This window comes from Sminthopsis crassicaudata, chromosome 1 (assembly GCF_048593235.1).
Source record: "Sminthopsis crassicaudata isolate SCR6 chromosome 1, ASM4859323v1, whole genome shotgun sequence".
NCBI classification, from domain to species: Eukaryota; Metazoa; Chordata; class Mammalia; order Dasyuromorphia; family Dasyuridae; genus Sminthopsis; species Sminthopsis crassicaudata.
Genome location: NC_133617.1, coordinates 158,307,022 through 158,326,117, shown reverse-complemented (window position 1 = coordinate 158,326,117; position 19,096 = coordinate 158,307,022). Strand labels below are relative to the sequence as shown.

Here is a 19,096-nt window from a genome sequence, read left to right as displayed (position 1 = left end):
TTCCATGGCTTTTGACCTTATGTAGAGAAATCAACAACTACTCCAGCTGTCTAGTTCTTTTGGAAATCTTTGCTTGTTTTCTAAGGATTAATTAGATTGTTTGCTGCAATAGTTTGTCCTATCTTTGTGTTGGTGTTTGTTTTCTTACTGCTTTTTCTTTTGTGCTTCAGGGCAGCTAAATCAATTTGTATTGATTAATTTAGTTTAGCCTATAGTTGCTTTTTCATCATTTGCATTCATTTTTAACTCCTCAACTAAATTAGGGCACACTATGTTTTAATCTTGTTTCATAGCTACCCAGGGGCAGCTAGGGTGGCAAACTACTCCAGTATCTTTGCCAAGAAAACCCCAAAATGGGGTCACAGAGAATTGGACATGACTGAAATGGAGCAAAAAAACCCTCATCCAGACATCTTGCACAATGAAAATTGTAAATTCATAATGTTCCATTGATTTGGAGAATTTAATATCTGAATGACTTTAATTTCCAAAGATTAGAATGATGGTTATTAATCATAACACATAAGTCCTACACTTAGGTTAAAAAATATAAATTCTATAAGTGTATATAAGAGAGAAGTTGCTAGATCACCACTTGTGAAAAAAAAAAATCCTAGAAGTTTTTGTGATTCTCTAAGTTTCTAGTTCTATATAAGTCAATTATGTATGGTGTGGCTAGTCAAACATTCTAATGTGTTTTTAGGTTGCGTTAATGGAAGTAGTTTCCAACATTAAGGGGTAAATCAATCATCTATATTCATCATTTTTGGTCAGATCACTTCAGGAGATTTCTTGCAGTAGCTGGAATGCCTGCTTGTCAAGTGCTGCAGTAGGGATTCCTAATCAGGAATGTTCTGGACTAGCTGATCTGAGTGCCCTTTTAACTTCGAAATTTTGTGAATATTTAGTCCATTCTGGGGTACCACATTTGTAAGCTGGAGCATGTTCAGAGGAGAGTAAACAGAACATATAATTACTAGAAACTATGTCATGGGAAAAAATGGTTGAAAAAACTTAGAATGTTTAGTTTGAAAAAGAGAAGACTTGGTAGAGATATGGTTGCTTAGGTTCAAATATTTTAGAGGAAACATTTCAGCTCAGAATTAGTAGACCTTTTTGTTTTTTCCCCTCAACAATTAACACTTCTTGAAAATGGAATAGGTTGATTCTTGTAATGAGTCACTGGAGCTTTCCATGTAAAGCTTGCAGGGCCATTTTTCAAGTTGTGGTAGAAGGGATTCATATATCACTTGTATATAGGACTAAATTAAGACTTCTAGTTTTAAAATTCAGTTTTTTGGTTTTTTTTTTCCTTCAACATGGATTTATTAAGTGCCTACTCTGTGCAAAGCACTGTGGTAATTACTAGGAATATAAGAAATACAAAAGAAATAGCTTTTTTTTGTCAACAAACTTTCATGTGATTGAGAGAAGAGAAATGCATCTTTTTGGAGAAGTAGGAAGTGAATCAAAATTTCATGACTTTCTTTGACCATTGAAGACTAATTCTCACAACAGTTAATATATATAAATGTGTCCTTGGGTGTTAGAATCAGTAAAACTATCCTGTTATTTGTAATATCCTTTAGACATTTTTGATTTCCATTATATTTCACATTAGTTTTAATTTAGGTAAGAATTATAAGTTTTGAAGAATTTAAAAGGCAGAGAAATTTTAATCTATTTTATGATTTGTGTTTGATATTAAAAATGGTTCCATTAATAGAAATTTGCGTTTGTATTGCCTTGATTAGTCATTTTGATTGACATATAAATTCCATCTAAGTGGAGTACTAACTTGAAGGCAGATTAAAAGTAAAATTGAGTTGTGGAAATTCTTTTCTTTCTTTCTTTTTTTTTTTTTTTGGTAATGAATTTATTGTCATTTTTCAAGTAAATGATTAAGATCATATTTTGCCTTCTAAATTTTCACATTAAACAATTTATGGTAAAGTAATTAGAACGACATTTCTTCTATGATGCACTAAAAGATTTGTTTTACAGTATAATATGAGGAAATAAGTTTCATTTGAGAAAAGCTCAGTGAAATATGATTAAAATGGGGTTAATATGTCATCAAACTCCCAGAGAGCATTTTTAATATCTGAGTGGTCTGGCAACTTCATGAGGTTGTCCTGATCTCATGATTTGTTGAAGAGCAATAGATTATAATAATAATCCAACCATTTCCTTTCAGAATTAACATTTTTCTTAATGTTGTGTTTTATTGTTTGTTTTTTTCCTCATCCTTCAGCTTAACAGATGGCAGCACAATGCGTGACAAAAGTGGAGCTGAGTGTCTCCTGTGAAAATCTTTTGGATAAAGATATAGGCTCAAAGTCAGACCCTTTATGTGTATTGTTATTGAATACCAGTGGACAGCAGTGGTATGAGGTAAAACATTTAAAAATCCATTTGGAGGGAAGGGTGCTTTGATTATACTTTTGATAAAAGAGGGTTTTTTGGTTTTTTTTTTTTTTTAATAGTAATTATCCTCCAAACTAAAATGAATCCTGTTTATGTTAAAGCAAACACATTTAATCTGTTCTTTAAGTCATTCAGTAAGCAAATTTTACTAAAAACAGAAATTCCCATTAGCCATTAGGAATATTAGTTGAATTTGTTCAATTAGTTGAATTAGTAAAATTTGTTCATAATTTGTTCAAATTTTCAATAAAGTAAAAATGGAAACTTGAGCTCGAAAATCAAATATACACATCTATGATCTAGTGACTAAACCATTATCTTATTTTCTTCACAGGTTGAACGTACAGAAAGAATTAAAAATTGTTTGAATCCTTCATTTACCAAAAAATTTGTAATTGATTACTATTTTGAAGTGGTTCAGAGGCTGAAGTTTGGGATTTATGACATTGATAACAAAACCATTGATTTGAATGATGATGATTTCTTAGGAGAATTTGAAGGGACTTTGGGACAAGTAAGTATGACCTACTGTGTTCTTTAACAGTCTCATTGCTTTTATGGCAACCCTTATATGCACTTAAAAATCACAAGGAAATTCATCAAAAATTTTTTTCTTAATTTTAGTATTATGTTATTAAATTGTTCAGTCATGTGTGACTCTTCACGGTCACTTTTGGATTTTCTTGACAAAGATACAGAATGGTTTGCTATTTTCTTCTCTAGCCCATTTCACAGATAGGGAAACTGAGACAGATAGGGTTAAGTGACCTACAGCTAATAAATGTTTGAGCCTGTTTGGAACTCAGGTGTTCCAGACTTTACGTGGCACTCTGTCCATTGCATCATGTTGCTGTCCCACTTTTAATGTTACTCTCTTCTTTTATTACCTTTGTTTCTAACTGCATCCCATTCTTCTGGAAGCCATTCCCTATAACAAAGATTGAAAAGTAAAGAGGGGTGAAGAGCAATTTAACAAAGCCAATCAATTCATTAACTTATTGTAAACTGTACATACAATATTCTACATTGATAGTCTTCCATATCCTTAAAGAAAGGAGGTGCAGTTTTTTGGCTCTTCTCCAGGTTCATCTTTAGTTATTACAATTAATCTGTGTTTAAAATATTGTAGTTATGTGTATATATTATATTAATAATGATGTACCTTGTTTCCTGTTTCTATTTGCTTCACTTTACATCTGTTCTTATAAGCCTTCTCATGCTTCTCTGAATTCTTTATTTTGTTGTTTCATATAGTTTAATGATACTCAGTTATATTTATGTACATATATATTTTAGCCATTCCACAATTAATGGGAATCTATTTTGTTTCTAATTCTTGATGACCATAAAAGGGCTGTTATAAATATTCTGGCAATGTGTTTGGCCTCCCATGCAACTAGATGGCATAATGAATAGAGCTCTGGATGCAGTCAAGAAGACCTGACTGTGAATTCTATCTTAGTCACTTACTAGCCAAATCACCCTGAACAGTTCACTAAATCTTTCAGCTTCAGTTTTCTCATCTATAAAATGGATATAGTACTACCTAGTCACAGAATTGTGTGTGTGTGGGTCAAATGAGAAAAGATATGTAAAACAACTTACAAAACTTAAATTGTTATATAAATGCTAGCTATTATTTTTATATGCATATTCTAACATGTACTCCTAAGAGAGTTTATTAGCATAAGAATTAGGTTTAAAACATTTAATTTCCAAACCCCCAAGTTTTTTTTCATAGCTAAGTCTTTAGCATAATGAGGTTTTTCTCACTTAGATTGCAAGTTTTATGAAGCCTCAGATTACATAGATAGGCCCAACTTTAATTGAGGAATATTTAAAAAAAAAAATTCAATTCTGAAATTTTCAAGTTTGTTCTGTTCTATTTGAACCTGTAATGATATAGTTACAAGATTCTCAGAATTTTTTTTTTTAAATTAAAGCTTTTTATTTACAAAGAATATGCATGGGTAATTTTTCCAACATTGACCTTTGCAAAACCTTTTGTTGCAAATTTTCCCCTACTTCCCTCCATCTCCTCCCCTGTTAGGTAGTCCAATACATGTTAAATACAACATATGTATACCTATTTATACAGTTAATCTTGTTGCACAAGAAAAATCAGATCAAGAAGGAAGAAAAAGAAAAACTGAGAAAGAAAACAAAATGCAAGCAAATAACAGAGAGTGAGAATGCTATGTTGTGTTCACATTCTGTTCTCACAGTTCTCTCTCTGGGTCTCACAAAATTCTTAAGGTTGGAAGGGATGTAACATGTTCATGAAGTGCAACCTACCTGAATAGGTCCTGCAATATTGTAGAAAAATGGTTATTTCGCCTCTTTACTTGAAGCTCTCTAGTGATAGGAAACTCAGCAACTGCCCTGAGACATATTCTGCTTCTGCACAACTCTAATTGTTAAGACATTTTGTTTAACGTTGAACTCCAGTCTTCTGACTATATATATTTAGGAATAAAAGATCCTAGCCTTAATTTGGATCTTGACTGAGGTGCCACTATGGAAAGAAATGAATTTGTGATAACAGCTGATGTTTTATATGGCTTAAATGTACTTTAATATTATTATATTTATAGCTGCTGCAAAGGGAGATAGGTAAAGTTGTATTATTTCCCTTTTTGTAAATGAGGAAATGATGTTCAAGAGGGTAACTTATCCAAGTTCACAGAGCTAGTTTGTGGCAGGTTTGGAATCCAGTTATTTCCTTTTCATTCTGTTATATTTTAATTTTGAATCCTTAAATTTGTCTATACAATTTTGTCAAACTGTTCTCCAGTGAAGTCTTAGCACACCTCCTTATGGCTCATGTTCCTTGGAGATTATGCATAAACTCAGGTAGATGCTATCAAACCACAAAGACCTGGTAGACAACTATGTTGTCCAAGATGGTCTAGTTAATTTCCTTAAGGCCAGAAGGTTGACCACCAAATGATAGCTTTTAAATTTAAAATTTTCTATGGATAAACATTTATTTTCTCTATGTCTCATCTTCCTAATTGAAAAATAAACAAGAAAATAAAATCCTCGTGACAAATATACATAGACAAGCAAAGCAAATTACTGCATTCTTCAAAAATATAATTTTCATTCTGCATTGCAAATCTATCTCTTCTCTGTCAGGATGTGGGTAACGTTTCCTTTTTTGGTTCTCAGAGATGATTTTGCATTCATCAGAATTTTCAAGCCTTTAAAAGTTATTTTCTTTATAATATTATTTTTATATAAATTCTAAGTCTGCTGACTTCATTCTTTACTCTGTTCATACACATCTTCCCAGTTTTCTTTGAAACTTTTTATTTTGTTATTTATAATGGCACATTAATATTCAGTTTGCATTCATGTTTCATAATTTATTTAACTATTTTTCAGTAAATGGGGACTCCCAAGTGACAAAATTTTCAAACCATAATTCAGGAATTATTATTCTAGGTGAGGAAGAGTTACTGTCTGCATCAGTGGAAGGAATATCTATATGAAGAAATCATAAATCTTGCCATCATAGATTTAGAACAGACAGGGATCTTTGAAATCACCTTTTGCTCCTGACTCTAGGACTGCTGTTCTATCCATTGTGACATCTAGCTATCCCACCTTTTCCATCTTATTCATTCTACAGAAAAGAAAACTAAGACCTAGGAGAATTTAAGTGACTTGCACAAGTTCATACAGATATTAAATGGCCAGGCTTTGAACTCATGCCTCCAACTTTCAAATCCAGTTCTCTTTCTACCTTCTCATGTGGTCTTTTTAAATTTTTTTTTCTTGAGGAATTTAAATACATTTATAATCTCATTGTTGATAGTTCCCTATTGTGTCTTATATATGACTGTCCATTTTGGATGACTTGTATGCATTTCCTTTCATAAATTTGTCAGAATCCACCCAATGTATTAGAGGCTATCTTCATTTTCTCTTGATAATATTTCATAAATATCAGTAAAACATATACTCTTTACTTGGCCTTCCTCATTCATGTGACATCCTCTCATATAATTTCTTGATGACATCTTTTACTCCTGTTCTTTTTAAAAACTCCTCATTGATTATGCATTGCAGCCTATTTATATCCATCACATACCTTTAAATCTCCTTCCATGTGATACTCATTTTTAGTTCATTAAAGGCAATTGTACTCCGTGCTTTGCTACCATGTAGTTACTGGTAAAATGTTAATGTTGAAAATAATTTTTTGAAGTACCAATTCCTTAACTACCACTTAGAACATCACTCTTGGATTAAAAGCTTTGAAAATATTGTATTGACATTAATCTGAAAGTTTATTACAAGTAAAAAATGATAAACAATAATTATCTTGCTAGGGTACGATAAGACACTGTCATTAACTCATTCAGACCAAGAATGAGATTCATTATATGGACATTTAATGAATGATTTATACTAGGTGTCTTAGTGCATCTCAGACTTGGAGGGTGTGAACCACATAGCCAATGCTAAAAGATAATAATAATAACAACAATAATAATAATGGATTTATTTAGCATTGCTGTTCTCTACTGGCTGAAATGAATTGATCAGATATTCTAATTTATTGAGCAGCAAGCAGAATATATTCACAGCAATAAATTTAAATTATCCTTTTAAGTCACCCTTTTAAAAAACTTATTTTGAGCATTTCTATATTAAATGAGTAATAGTACTCATAATTCACTGCCTCACATTGTTGATGTAGAAAAGATTACTTTCATTGCAATTTATTCAAGTATATTTTATTTAAAATCATATTCATTTACTTGTATTATTTAAATTCTGTTAGAATTCGTTCCATACAGTAAGATAAAATATTTTATAGAATGATATTTTACAAGAGAAAGAGATTATTTTATATAATATTTATTTTAGTAAAAATGTTTCCTCTGTAATTTTTTCTTATGAAACTTTTATTACTCAGAGATGGATTATTTTTGGAACACAGTTATCGGTATTATTGTTTTATACCATGGGGAGTATATTGTTTGATTCTGTAGTTCTATAGTATACATCTTTTTTTGAATTAGCTGATAGTACCACAACTCATAGTTAAGAGCCTTAGCTTTTTGAGAATAATATATTTTTGTGCAGCTTAGAAGCATAATTCTGCCAAAGATTAGGATTGTGGGTATATAGATAGACCCAGTCAATTGATAAACCAAAGAAATATACTGTATATTATTTTGTCAAAAAAGTACTTTGGGGGGAGTAAGTGTTGAAGTTGTTTGAAAGTTGAAAAGCTAAAGTTGCCTTAGATGCAATTTGAATCTGAAATGAGAATCTTTGCCTCTTTTACCGTCAGAAGTTATATAATCTTTGTATGGATAAGAGCTAGTGTGGTTTTGGAGATGGTATCTATTTGGTAACCACTTTGAAAATTTCTAGTATGTTATATGTATAAGTTTGTTTTAAAAGTTTTTGTAATTTCCAAATCTACAAGGAAAGCATTTAATTTTCCATTTCTAATGACTGGAAAAATTTCTACTTCAAAGCTTCTTAAATGAAGCAAAATAGATTTTCCTCATAGTTTGCTTATTTGTTTTTGGTATTAACAGATTGTTTCCAGTAAGAGATTAACTCGACCATTGGTCCTCAAAAATGGAAAACCTGCAGGGAAAGGGAGCATCACGGTAAGGCAAGGCTTTTGTTTTGTTAAATTATTTAGAAGAAATAGGTAACATTATGGCAAGATATATAAGAGGCAGCATAGGGTAATGACTAGAAAGTTGGCCTTAATGTCATGAATATCTGCCACTGTCACATATTTGCTGGATGACATTAGGTGAATCCTTTAATTTCTCAATGCTTCCAGGCACTGTGAGACACTTAAGTTGCAGAGAAGATTCCAATCAGTATTTATAAGACAGTTTCTTTCCCAGAGCTTCTTAGATCAATGAAATCACAACTCTGTAGCATTTCCTACATAGCCTTAGTCCTGTAATATGACTGGCTAAGTGGGAAGCAATACACAAACTAAGTGGCACATGTTGGCTCTGTAATTTGAGCATACTTTCTTAAAACTGGTAAGACTATACAAGCATTTGAAAAGAACATCTTTATAAAATATTTTGGGTCTTATCTTGAGATGTAGCCATTCTATTTCCTGTTCTCTCCTCTTCTTATCCATTTCTTCTTATATTTGAAGAACTTTGTCATTTCATATTCTATTTTATACACAAGTATTTCAGAATAAAATCTGGTCTTATTGCCATAACTTTTTTTTTTTAAATAAGTTTATCCTTAGAAGAACAAACTGTCCAAGTTAAGTTTTTCATAAGGTTAATCTTAAAATTCTCAAATTTGTTTCTTGCAATGATATAATGAGGTGCCAAATAATAGGAAATTATTTTGCAATGTTGTATTCATATTTTTGTTTTATAATTAAAATTTACATTTTCTGGTTTTTTTCTTTTTTTTTTTTCTTTCTTTCTTTTTTTTCTTTTTTCTTTTTTTGCTCTGATGTAAAGTGGATATTTCTTGGTTTTTTTTTTTTCCTATTTCAGAAAAAAAAGAGAGGAAAGTGTATATTCTCAATTCTTCTCTAGGATAAAACTTGATTATTTTAATTTTTGCAAATTAAAATTTATTATTCTTTTTGCTTATAATCATATTCCTGATTTGTCTCACTTCACTTTGCATTGGTTTTGAATTCTTCATAGTTATCATTTCCTATATACATAGTTGTTTAATTGAATACAAATATAAAAGCAATAGAGAATTTATATACCATGATTTGTTTACCCAGTCATTAATTGGTGGGGATAGCTAGTTAAGAAAAAAAAATATCAGATGTACTTCCTTTTGGAGAGCATTTAAATGTAGGATTGCACAATAAGGGCAATTCTTGGATTTTTTTTTTTTTTTTTTCCATTTACCATAGCACACCTTTCTTAAACATCTATGTTCTCCCATCTGTGTATTCAACACTAGCATAATTATTAAATATCTTAAAATCCATCTGAAAGTAGAATACACTATTATATAACAAGATCAATCAACACTAGAAAAATAGACCAGGATCCTATATGAATTTGCTTTTTTTCTTATTTAATTTATCTATCTTTAGATTTCAGCTGAAGAAGTAAAGGATAACAGAGTGGTCTTATTTGAAATTGAAGCAAGAAAACTGGATAACAAGGTTAGTAAAATGTAACTTTCAATAATATAATAATAATCAACTAAATAAAATTATTTCCCATTTAGAGGGAGATTTGGCTTCAGATAAAGCCTCGTAAATGTGCCTTTTGTTAAAAGAACAGAAGGAGGAGGAGTCCTAGAATATTGTGATGTGTATTAATTGAGTAGGGATTAGTGAATCACATTCAGTTTCCAATTTTACATCTGATGCCAACTCCACATTTTATTTGAACCTATAATCTCTGAGACAATTCATTTTATAATTTAGCATATTTACTTTACTTTTCTTACTTAGAAAGTATATGGAAGTATTACTGTTCATTTAAAAATCTTTAATAGAATTCAGTTCTAAATATTTGTTCAAGTTAATTTTTTTGTTTGCTTTATATCTGAAGAAGACTTATGATCTAGTTGGGACAGATATCCTTGGTTTGAAATTAGGAAATCCTTGTTCTGGTTTTGGCTCAAGTATTTGACATTTGACATTGAATTGTATTTCAGTATTTTCCCTCACAAAAGAAAATTATTATACTTTCCCTATTTCAACCAATAGGGATATTGTTTTCAATCATCTTGAATATATTAAACACTTATTATGTGCCAGGCACTCTGCTAAATGATGTGGGTAGAGAACAAAAAGTGAAAACAGTACCTACTCTCAAGGAGTTTACATTGTAATAGAGGATATAACACATATACAGATAGGCATATCAAGGTATGTACAGAGTAAATAGAAGATAATGTTAAAGGAGAAGCATTAACAGTGTTGGTTGTTGGTGGTAATAAGGATTTAAATGAAATATTACCTCTTAAAAGCTTTGTAAAATCAAGAGCACTCTAGAAAAGCAAAAGATTAGTAGTAAAAAGTATAATATAGAGGAGTCAGCCATATTTTTCCAAGGCAGAAATGATAATAAAATTGAAAAATGCAAAGTATGCTTAGGTATTCTCTATCCATGTCTCTTTTTAAAAAATGTTTACAGTGGTAAAAAGACCAACATTCCTCTGAGGAATGCTGAGGAAGGAAATTATATTATCCAATAATGTGCTGCAAATGCCGCAGTGAAAATCAAGGTGCTTAGTTCAATATTAGTGATTTGCACAAAGAATTGTGGAGCCAGCTGTCTTTTTCTGGTACCAGTTTATATTTAGCTGTTGATGAGTTAGTTTGTTTGATGTACATAGAATTCAGAGCCTCTATACGAACTACTCAGGGAAGTTACAAAGGAAATAGAAGGTGAGACCTGTGCTTGGAATGGAATTCAAATGTAACTAGAACATTCTTCTATTGCTTTAGGAAGCATGGATGGTTATAAGTTTAAAAGTGTGTTTGGTTCTCATGCTCTGAAAGATAGAACATGTTTGTATCTTGGAATCTCTGTGTTAAGGGTTCAAAAAGGAGATTTAGGGAATAAGACAGAATTCCAAGAAAAGAAAAGATAGGTGCCAGTACTTGAGTATTAAATATAATTTATATATAAATGTGATATGTATATATATACATACATATAATTTTCAAGCAAAATATAAATGTAGAGCTTGTATACTTTAGTTAATCAACTTTAGAGCTCCTGAATTAATGTTACTTGTTAGCTTATTTGTTTACAGCAAATAGCCAACAAAGTATTTGAACAAATTAGTTCTATTCTCTTTGTCCATAGACAGAACATCTGTCCATGTTAGCCAAATAGTTATCATTTGCATCAGTCATAAGGAAGATTAGGTGCAAAGAAATTTTTAAGTTTGTGTATTTTTTAGCACATTAGCTTCTAGATGAGTGGTTTATGGTTAGATAGCTTTTTTCCCCCCCTAATTTAATTAATACTAATGTATGATACTAACTTCATGTAGTTCAAACATGTAAACTGGATTTGCAGATGGTTTTATTGCTTTATTTTTAGGATTTATTTGGAAAATCTGATCCCTACCTGGAATTTCACAAGCAGACATCAGATGGACAGTGGCTAATGGTACACAGAACAGAGGTAAGCTAGTAGAGTAATGAAAAAATGTTTAGAAGGAAATTGCTTTCAATTGAATATCAGTATTTTGGCCATTTTCTTTCTTTTTTTTTCAATTGATACCTTTGTCTGGATATAGTTGAGACTTCCCAAACAATCCTTCCACCAATTATATTCCCTCAAATCAGTTAAGCAAAATCACCCAAATAGAAACTATATCTAATTGGAATCTGCTACTTTCTTTTTTTTTTTTTTTTTTTTTTTTTTTTCCTTTCCCTGAGGCTGGGGTTAAGTGACTTGCCCAGGGTCTCACAGCTAGGAAGTGTTAAGTGTCTAAGATCAAATTTGAACTCGGGTCCTCCTGAATTCAGGGCTGGTGCTCTATCTACTGCGCCACCTAGCTGCCCCTGGAACCTGCCACTTTCTACTTTTGTAATTTAACCTATTGTTACTTGAAAGGAAGGATGTGTATTTTAACTTAAATATTTTAGACCAACATTGCCTATTACATTTGACTTGAGCTTTTTGGTTAGGATTATCTTTATCTTTATATTGTTATTATATTATTTTGTTGCCATCTGAATACATTATTCTTCCTCCCTTTTCATTCATGAATGTTTTCTTGGATTCTATCTTAGAAAAATCACCATGAAAGTCTAGATTTTCAATACTGAGCTGCAGAAATTATTCATTACATATATGCAAACACAGGCACACGCAAGAACATATATTCTCAAAACATTTACACATCAAAAAATAAAGTTAGAGGCTATTGCAGGATTAAGTACATTCTTCCATTAGTTTTTACAAGACTACATGGGAATATTATAGTCAAATCACAACAATGCTAATTTGTTCGTTGGTTGGTTCAGATATATGCAGGCTACTAAATAAAGGTCATCTCCTTAAAGCAAGAGCTCTCACAAATGAAAGTCAAGTCCATAGTTATATATTGGAAAAAATAACATGGATTATAGGCTGCACTTAGATTTTATGCCAGTTAGATTTAGTAAAAAAAAAAAAATCTGGCCTATATTTGGATCAATATGGTAATTGGCTTCTTGTTTCCCAATAAGCAGGAACCAGAATGCAGGTATAATTTAGTTGTAACTAGATGAAGTATCTAGTGTTGTAAGTTTACATTTCTTTTTTTAACTAGTTTTTTCCCCTACATATATATATCATCTTTGTTACTCTTAGAAGTTTTGTAATAGCGTCCCAATGTTTATTTTATTTTTTAACATTATTAGATGATGTTTTTTTTTAATGTATGGTTTTCATAGAGGTTGAAAATAAATCCTACTGAGAATTTTCTTTAAGAAAAGCATAAGTTCAGCAAGTAAAGAAGGGAAGACTGATAGTTGCTTGAAAAGCAATAGTCAATTAATCGATAAATACTTATGAAGTGCTTACCACATATATAAAGAAAGATAAGAAACAGTCTTGTTTTCCTACTTCTTCCCCTTCTTGCTATGGAACTCATAGTCTAATGCAGGGCTTCTTAAACTTTTTCCACTTGTGAGCTCTTTTTGCCTGAGAAATTTTTATGTGACTCTGGGAATATAAGTATATAAAAATAGGTATACAAATCAGACATTTATTGGTAATAAGTCATAAAGAAATTTATTTTAAAATAATTCTTTGGTATACATATAGTTTTATAATTTATTAAAGATGAAAGCAAATTTGCATACTAATGAAGTAGATGTGCTTGTTTATTTTTACATAAAGCATTAATATTGGCTTTATAGTTGCCAAATTTTTTGCAATCCTCACATTCAATTATGCTACCCTGTAGAGGGCCACAGATAATGGGGGAACTCTCATATGTGAGATTGAGCCCCACAGTTAAGTTGATGTAATGGAAGAAATAACACATATAGATAGGTATAAGATGCAAAAAGAGTAGATAGAAGACAATCTGAAAGAGGAAAGTGTTAGTAAAGCCAATTTGATTGAATTAGAGTTGTTTCTAGTTGGTTGACCTTATTTACATTTCTTTTCATAGGTCATTAAAAACAACTTGAATCCTGTTTGGAGACCTTTCAAAATTTCTCTTAACTCTCTGTGTTATGGAGATATGGACAAAACCATTAAGGTAACATGAATTTTGTCTATGCGCATTTTTTGAAAATATAAAGAAGTAGAACATGTGATATAGCAGATATCTATGGAATTTGATTCATTTATATTTGGAGAATTCTAGAGTAGGAAGTCATGTTCAGAGAAGTGAATCAGTCTGAAATAATGAAATGTACTCTTTTATCCTTATCTCTACCAAATTCAGTGTCATAATTTCACTCCATATTTCTTATAAAAAAATCTAGTCTTTACATTTGATAAGAATTATCTTGCTTTGAGTCTAGGAAACTTTTAGATGTATTCTCTGTTTAAACCAAGGTGAAACCCATACCCTGGTACTCAAAAATTGAGGGAGGTTTGGATATTGCCATTCATCACTTTCAGCAAAAAGTAGAATTATATTATGTTATGACTCTTAAATCTAGACTTTTAAAACAGCAGGATAAGGCTACATAACAATCAAAAGGAAATGATTAACTATTATCTGTCTTCCTGGGATAAAACTGCATAAATTGTTATTAAATTTGAATGGCACAAAAAAGTAAATTAAATTTAGATTCCCTTGTAATTAATTTGGCTAAAACAGGAATACGTAGACTTGGAAATGACTGTATAAAAACTATGCTCTGTCTTGTGTTCATAAAATTTTGCCTTACAGAGAATATATTTGATTTCTAAAATATGTCAGCCATCACTATTAGTAATAACCTAGAAATAAAAGAAAATCCATAAAAAATAACTTAAAATGCCTCTTTGCAGGATTATATCTATTGAGCTTTTACTATTTCCTCAGAGTAATAACTGAGGATTCCATCCATAGGATCAGAGCAGGCAGAGAATGTGGGAGCTGCCTGAATGATGACTCTTCTTTTTCATTTCTAATGGTGTGTTAAAGATTAAATAATGCTTTTAAAATTTTCTGCTCACAGTGGCATGCTTAATGGGCTATTTTATTATAGTAAGTAAACTGGTTTTCTGAGCTTTCTCTCGTGAATGCCTCTCTTCATTCCAAAATTCCTCAGTTTGTGCATTCATAAAAAAATGCACAAACTGACAGCCTACATTGTCAGTTACATTTCTTCTGAATTGTGTGCGTGTGTTTGCAGTGGGTCTCAGAAAGTTTCATAGATCTGTAAGTCTGGTGTTTTGAGGACTAACAGAAATAGCAGTGGAGAGGCTGGGGAGGAGAAGTGGCCGTGAAAATCAGCAGTGATTTCTGTTCCTCCATGAATTTGCCAAATATTGGGCTTTGAGCATGTGTCATTTCCATAACATCAAGCAGAAAGGAAGACAAATAATCATGCATGCTTGCCACTTTGCCAAGAATGTGAATGCATTAGTACAATGCTGTGGAGATGTGTAGTGTGGGGGCTTTTTAATATATTTCCATATGTGCATCTTTGGTTTTGTGTCTTTCCATGTGTGTATGCGTGTATACTGGGCATGTGTTTAAATGTTAAATTTTATAAGTAATAACGTCTGGTTGGTTTGTTGGTGGTTGTCCTTTGTTGTCATCGTGGACCAAAATGACAACACTATGTTAAGAATCAGTTATTGGGTATCTGATTGTGACTGATCAGACCAATATGAGCTCACAGTGCTTTGTCACGGGTGGGACATTAATTGTCCATATGAACATTTTGGGGTGGATTCTCTAAATCTGCACATCTCTCATTTCTTTGGAGCTGCTGCAATTCCACTTTGCTCATAGAGCATAGCACTTTCTCTGAGGAGGGCATGCCATGCTGTGCCAGTATCTCCCATGTCATGCAATCAGTTCCAAAGTTCTTCAGAAAGACCTGAGAGTATTCTTGTGTTGCTTCTTCTTAACTCATTATTGATAGACAATGACTATATATACATATATATATGATATTTTTGAAGAAAAAAATGGGCAGAAATCCTCTGGTGTTCTTAGCTTCACTCAGTCATGTTTCCCCACTCCATTCCCTTTTTAAACAAAGCCTAGACAATATGCAGAAAGCCTCTCAGGCCTGAGTTCAAGGCCTGGTTTTGCCATTAACCAGCTGAGTGACTTTGGAAAATTTGCTTAACCTTTATAAATTTCGTCTCTCTAGATAGGGAATGGGGACTGTTTGTCTTTTCAATCTTAGAAGTAGGATGAGGAAATAAGATAATGTATATAAAATTGCTTTGAAATCAGAAAGTGCTAGACAAGCATAAAACATTAATTGGGAAAAGAAATCAGAATGTACCACATGCACTGATTTTAGCAAGTAATCATAAATTTTAGTTAGATTTTCTTTTTTTGGAAAGAAGGTAAGTGCTAGGGGAAACTAAATATATGAGCATTATTATAACTTCTTTTCTTTCCCAAAGCTTGTGTGTGAAGTAGCATTTGCATGTATATGTACAGAAAAGTGAAATTTTGTTGTCTGCAGTTTAAAAAGTCCCCAATTTTGGAAAACAACTGAGAACTTATTAAGAATTTTTTTTTTTTTTTCAATTAAAGCTGTATTCTATTTTGTATTTTTATTTTTAGGAGAAGCAGGAAGTTTGAATTAAAGTCATTCATTTTCCTTCCACTCTAGACTTCTTTGGAAAAAAAGTAAAGATTTGGGTCTTGGAAATAGTAAGTGAGGCAGAGCAAGCAAAATGCTGGAAATGTTGGTGTTTTAAGTGCTAGAAACATCTTTCTGACTTTAAATAGCATTATGTGAAATCATCAGTTATTGCATATTACAGTCAAAGATTTAGAGCTATAAGTTATCATTGAAGCCATGTAGTCCAATCAGAAATTGAGACGAAGAGAAGTTAAGTGATTTGCTCAAAGTTACCCAGGCTATTAAGTGGCAAGACAGAATTTGAACACAGGCCTTCAATTCCAAATCCAGTCTTCTTTCCATTCTAACATGCTGCCTGTCTTTATATTTTCTGTGTTTTCTTAGTCTCCTATGAGCAGGTTAAAATTAGGAGTGAAAGATCTGATAAGATAGATGGCCATAATTAAAATGAGAAGAAAAAAAATTACCTAATTTGTAGAGCAGAAGTCACAGAGATCACCGAATTGAATTTGCTTTTTAACTATGATTGTCATGAGGACTACATATCCTAAGAGAATGCAGAGATTTTTTCTTTTCTTTCTTTCTTTAGGCAGTTTTGACTTGCCTAGGGTCATATAGCTCTAGTTCCTGAGGCTGGACTTGAATTCATATAAGGGCCAGTGGTCTATTCAGGACTTCTACGGAGTATTTCATAGATTATAAGTCATACAATATAGTACTACTGTAAGAGAGATCTTAATGATGATCTAGGCCATCCTTCTCATCTTTGTATTTATTAATGCACAGGGTCGAAGATTGTTGCATTCCTGTTATGTTTTAAACCCAAATTGGTGAGAGGCCTCGGTTTTTTTTTTTTTTTGTTTTTTTTTTTTTAATTTTTAGAGGCATTTACGGCTTAAGTGACTTGCCTGGAGTCATACAGCTAGTAAGTATTCAAGGCTGGATGTAAATTCAGGTCTTCTTGATGCTAAGGCTGGTGATCCATTCACTGTGCTACCTAGCTGCCCCTGCCCCTGCTTTTATAAAGCAGTTCTTTGCTAGGATAGGCTCTCTCCTACTCTGAATTTAGCCAGGCTAGGAAGGAAGAATTCTGTGTAATTCTATAAACTTGGAGTTAAATTTATTGCAAAGTAGGCAATCTTACTTTGATTCTAAAGAAATGGGAAAAAAGGAGACTCTTGACTACTGGAGATCAGCAGATAATAAAAACCAAAGCTAAGACATTTATTTTCTTCCTTTATCAAAAATTTTACTAGTCTGTGCTGCATGGATGAAGAACAAATGGCAACCAACTGAGGTACCCCGTTCAGTGATTTCAGTATTGGTTTTCTGTTTTTCTGTTTTTTTCTTTTTCTTCTTGACAGTTTAGCTTCTCAATGTGACACTAATCAAGCCATATGCAGTCTAAATGATATCAGACAAGTCTCACTGGGGAAAAGTCAGTGAAGCTGACTGGTTCATTGCTCAAGATCTGATATAATCTATGTAAATCCCTCTAGCTTCGTCCCTGCCTTCTTGGAGGCAATGATTTTTGGCTGCTGCCCCAAGAGAATTTAGGAAAGAATGGGAAAGAAGATAAAAATCAGTTCATTTTGTTACTTGTTAAAGTATTTGAAAAGATTTTTAATGGGAGAGGGATAGTGATACCTTATTTAAAAAAAAAAAAAAATGATCCCAAGTGTTTTATTTACCTTTGCTCTCTGTGTCCTTGTACCATGGATGATTGAGATAGGTGAGTATTCAGATACCTCTTTCATAGAAGCTAGTTTAAGCTGTATGTGTCTACAATTTGGCTGGGAGTCTATTTTAAACCTATTGATTTTTAAAGTCTTTCTAATGCTGAAATGCAAAGTTTTTGGTATCTTAAGAGGTAAAAGGTGTTATCAGATCACATTTATTTCCATATGCCCTTGTTAATCAGAATTGATTTTTGTTTATTTTTGATTATGCTTAATTTCAGGTAGAGTGTTATGATTATGATAGTGATGGATCACATGATCTCATTGGAACTTTTCAAACCACTATGACAAAACTAAAGGAAGCCTCCCGAAACTCTCCTGTAAGTACCTTTTAAATGTGTATGTACCTCTTTTAATTTGTTCTTACATTTGTAGTTGGGATTTTCTGTCACCGTGATAAACTGTGCAGCATGTATCTTCCTTATATTTACATAGAATACTTTTAAGTTTGGCAAAAGGACATGAGATATGAGTTGGGATTTTTACTTTATATTTAATTTTAGAGGTTCAGTCTTAAAATTTAGTAGATGACTAATTGTATGTATGGCCTAGTAGAATTTTTGTTGTTTTAGCTCAAGCTGAGGGGGGTGCCATTTTCTTTATATTACACTAGAATTTGATTTTTGAGATAAACAGATTTTATATCTTCTGTTTGGCTCTTCATCTTTTCCTTCTCATTCAGGAGAAAGATGGAATCAATGCTTTTTGTGCATTCAAATATGAAGCATTTGCTTGGGGAGAGGACTTGTTAGGAGAGACATCTGGTTGCAATAAAACCATTTGGGTACCTTAGCTCCACTCTGATTATTTCCACTGAACTCATTTCACTCTGTGGTAACCCAGCATAATTTTCTATAAAGCTGTTCCTAAAACAGATATGTATTTGATCCAACACAGCTCCTAATACTTTTCTAAACGAAGCAGGTTAGTTCTTCCTTGGTAGCACACTATGTATCATTGGTTTTCTTACTAACCCCCTTACATGCTTTTCTAATTTAGATGGAATCAGTGTGAAGTGCAAAATCCCTGATCTAGTCTGTGAATATTTGTAATGAACACCCACTTGGTATAGTAACTATGCTAGGCACTGAGGATCCAGAGACAAAAAGAGATTAATGCTTGCCTTTGAGGAGTTTATAGTCTTCTGGAGGAAACAACAGGTCCACAGATAAGGCAATGCAAAGTAATTTTAAGATAATTTCAAGGAGATGCTAGTAAG

General features: G+C 32.1%; 1 protein-coding gene across 2 annotated transcripts in view; it reads left to right on the top strand.

Moving 5' to 3' along the window:
- CPNE3 (copine 3) overlaps nt 1-19,096 on the top strand; it is a 48,840-nt gene that overhangs the window by 18,628 nt on the left and 11,116 nt on the right. For both annotated transcript variants that reach the window (XM_074270126.1, XM_074270119.1), the window contains exons 2-8: nt 2,255-2,394; nt 2,762-2,941; nt 7,989-8,063; nt 9,500-9,571; nt 11,472-11,555; nt 13,540-13,629; nt 18,099-18,197. In XM_074270126.1, the coding sequence (XP_074126227.1) occupies nt 2,263-2,394; nt 2,762-2,941; nt 7,989-8,063; nt 9,500-9,571; nt 11,472-11,555; nt 13,540-13,629; nt 18,099-18,197 (732 nt within the window). In that variant the 5' untranslated portion in view covers nt 2,255-2,262. The remainder of the gene's footprint in view (nt 1-2,254; nt 2,395-2,761; nt 2,942-7,988; nt 8,064-9,499; nt 9,572-11,471; nt 11,556-13,539; nt 13,630-18,098; nt 18,198-19,096) is intronic.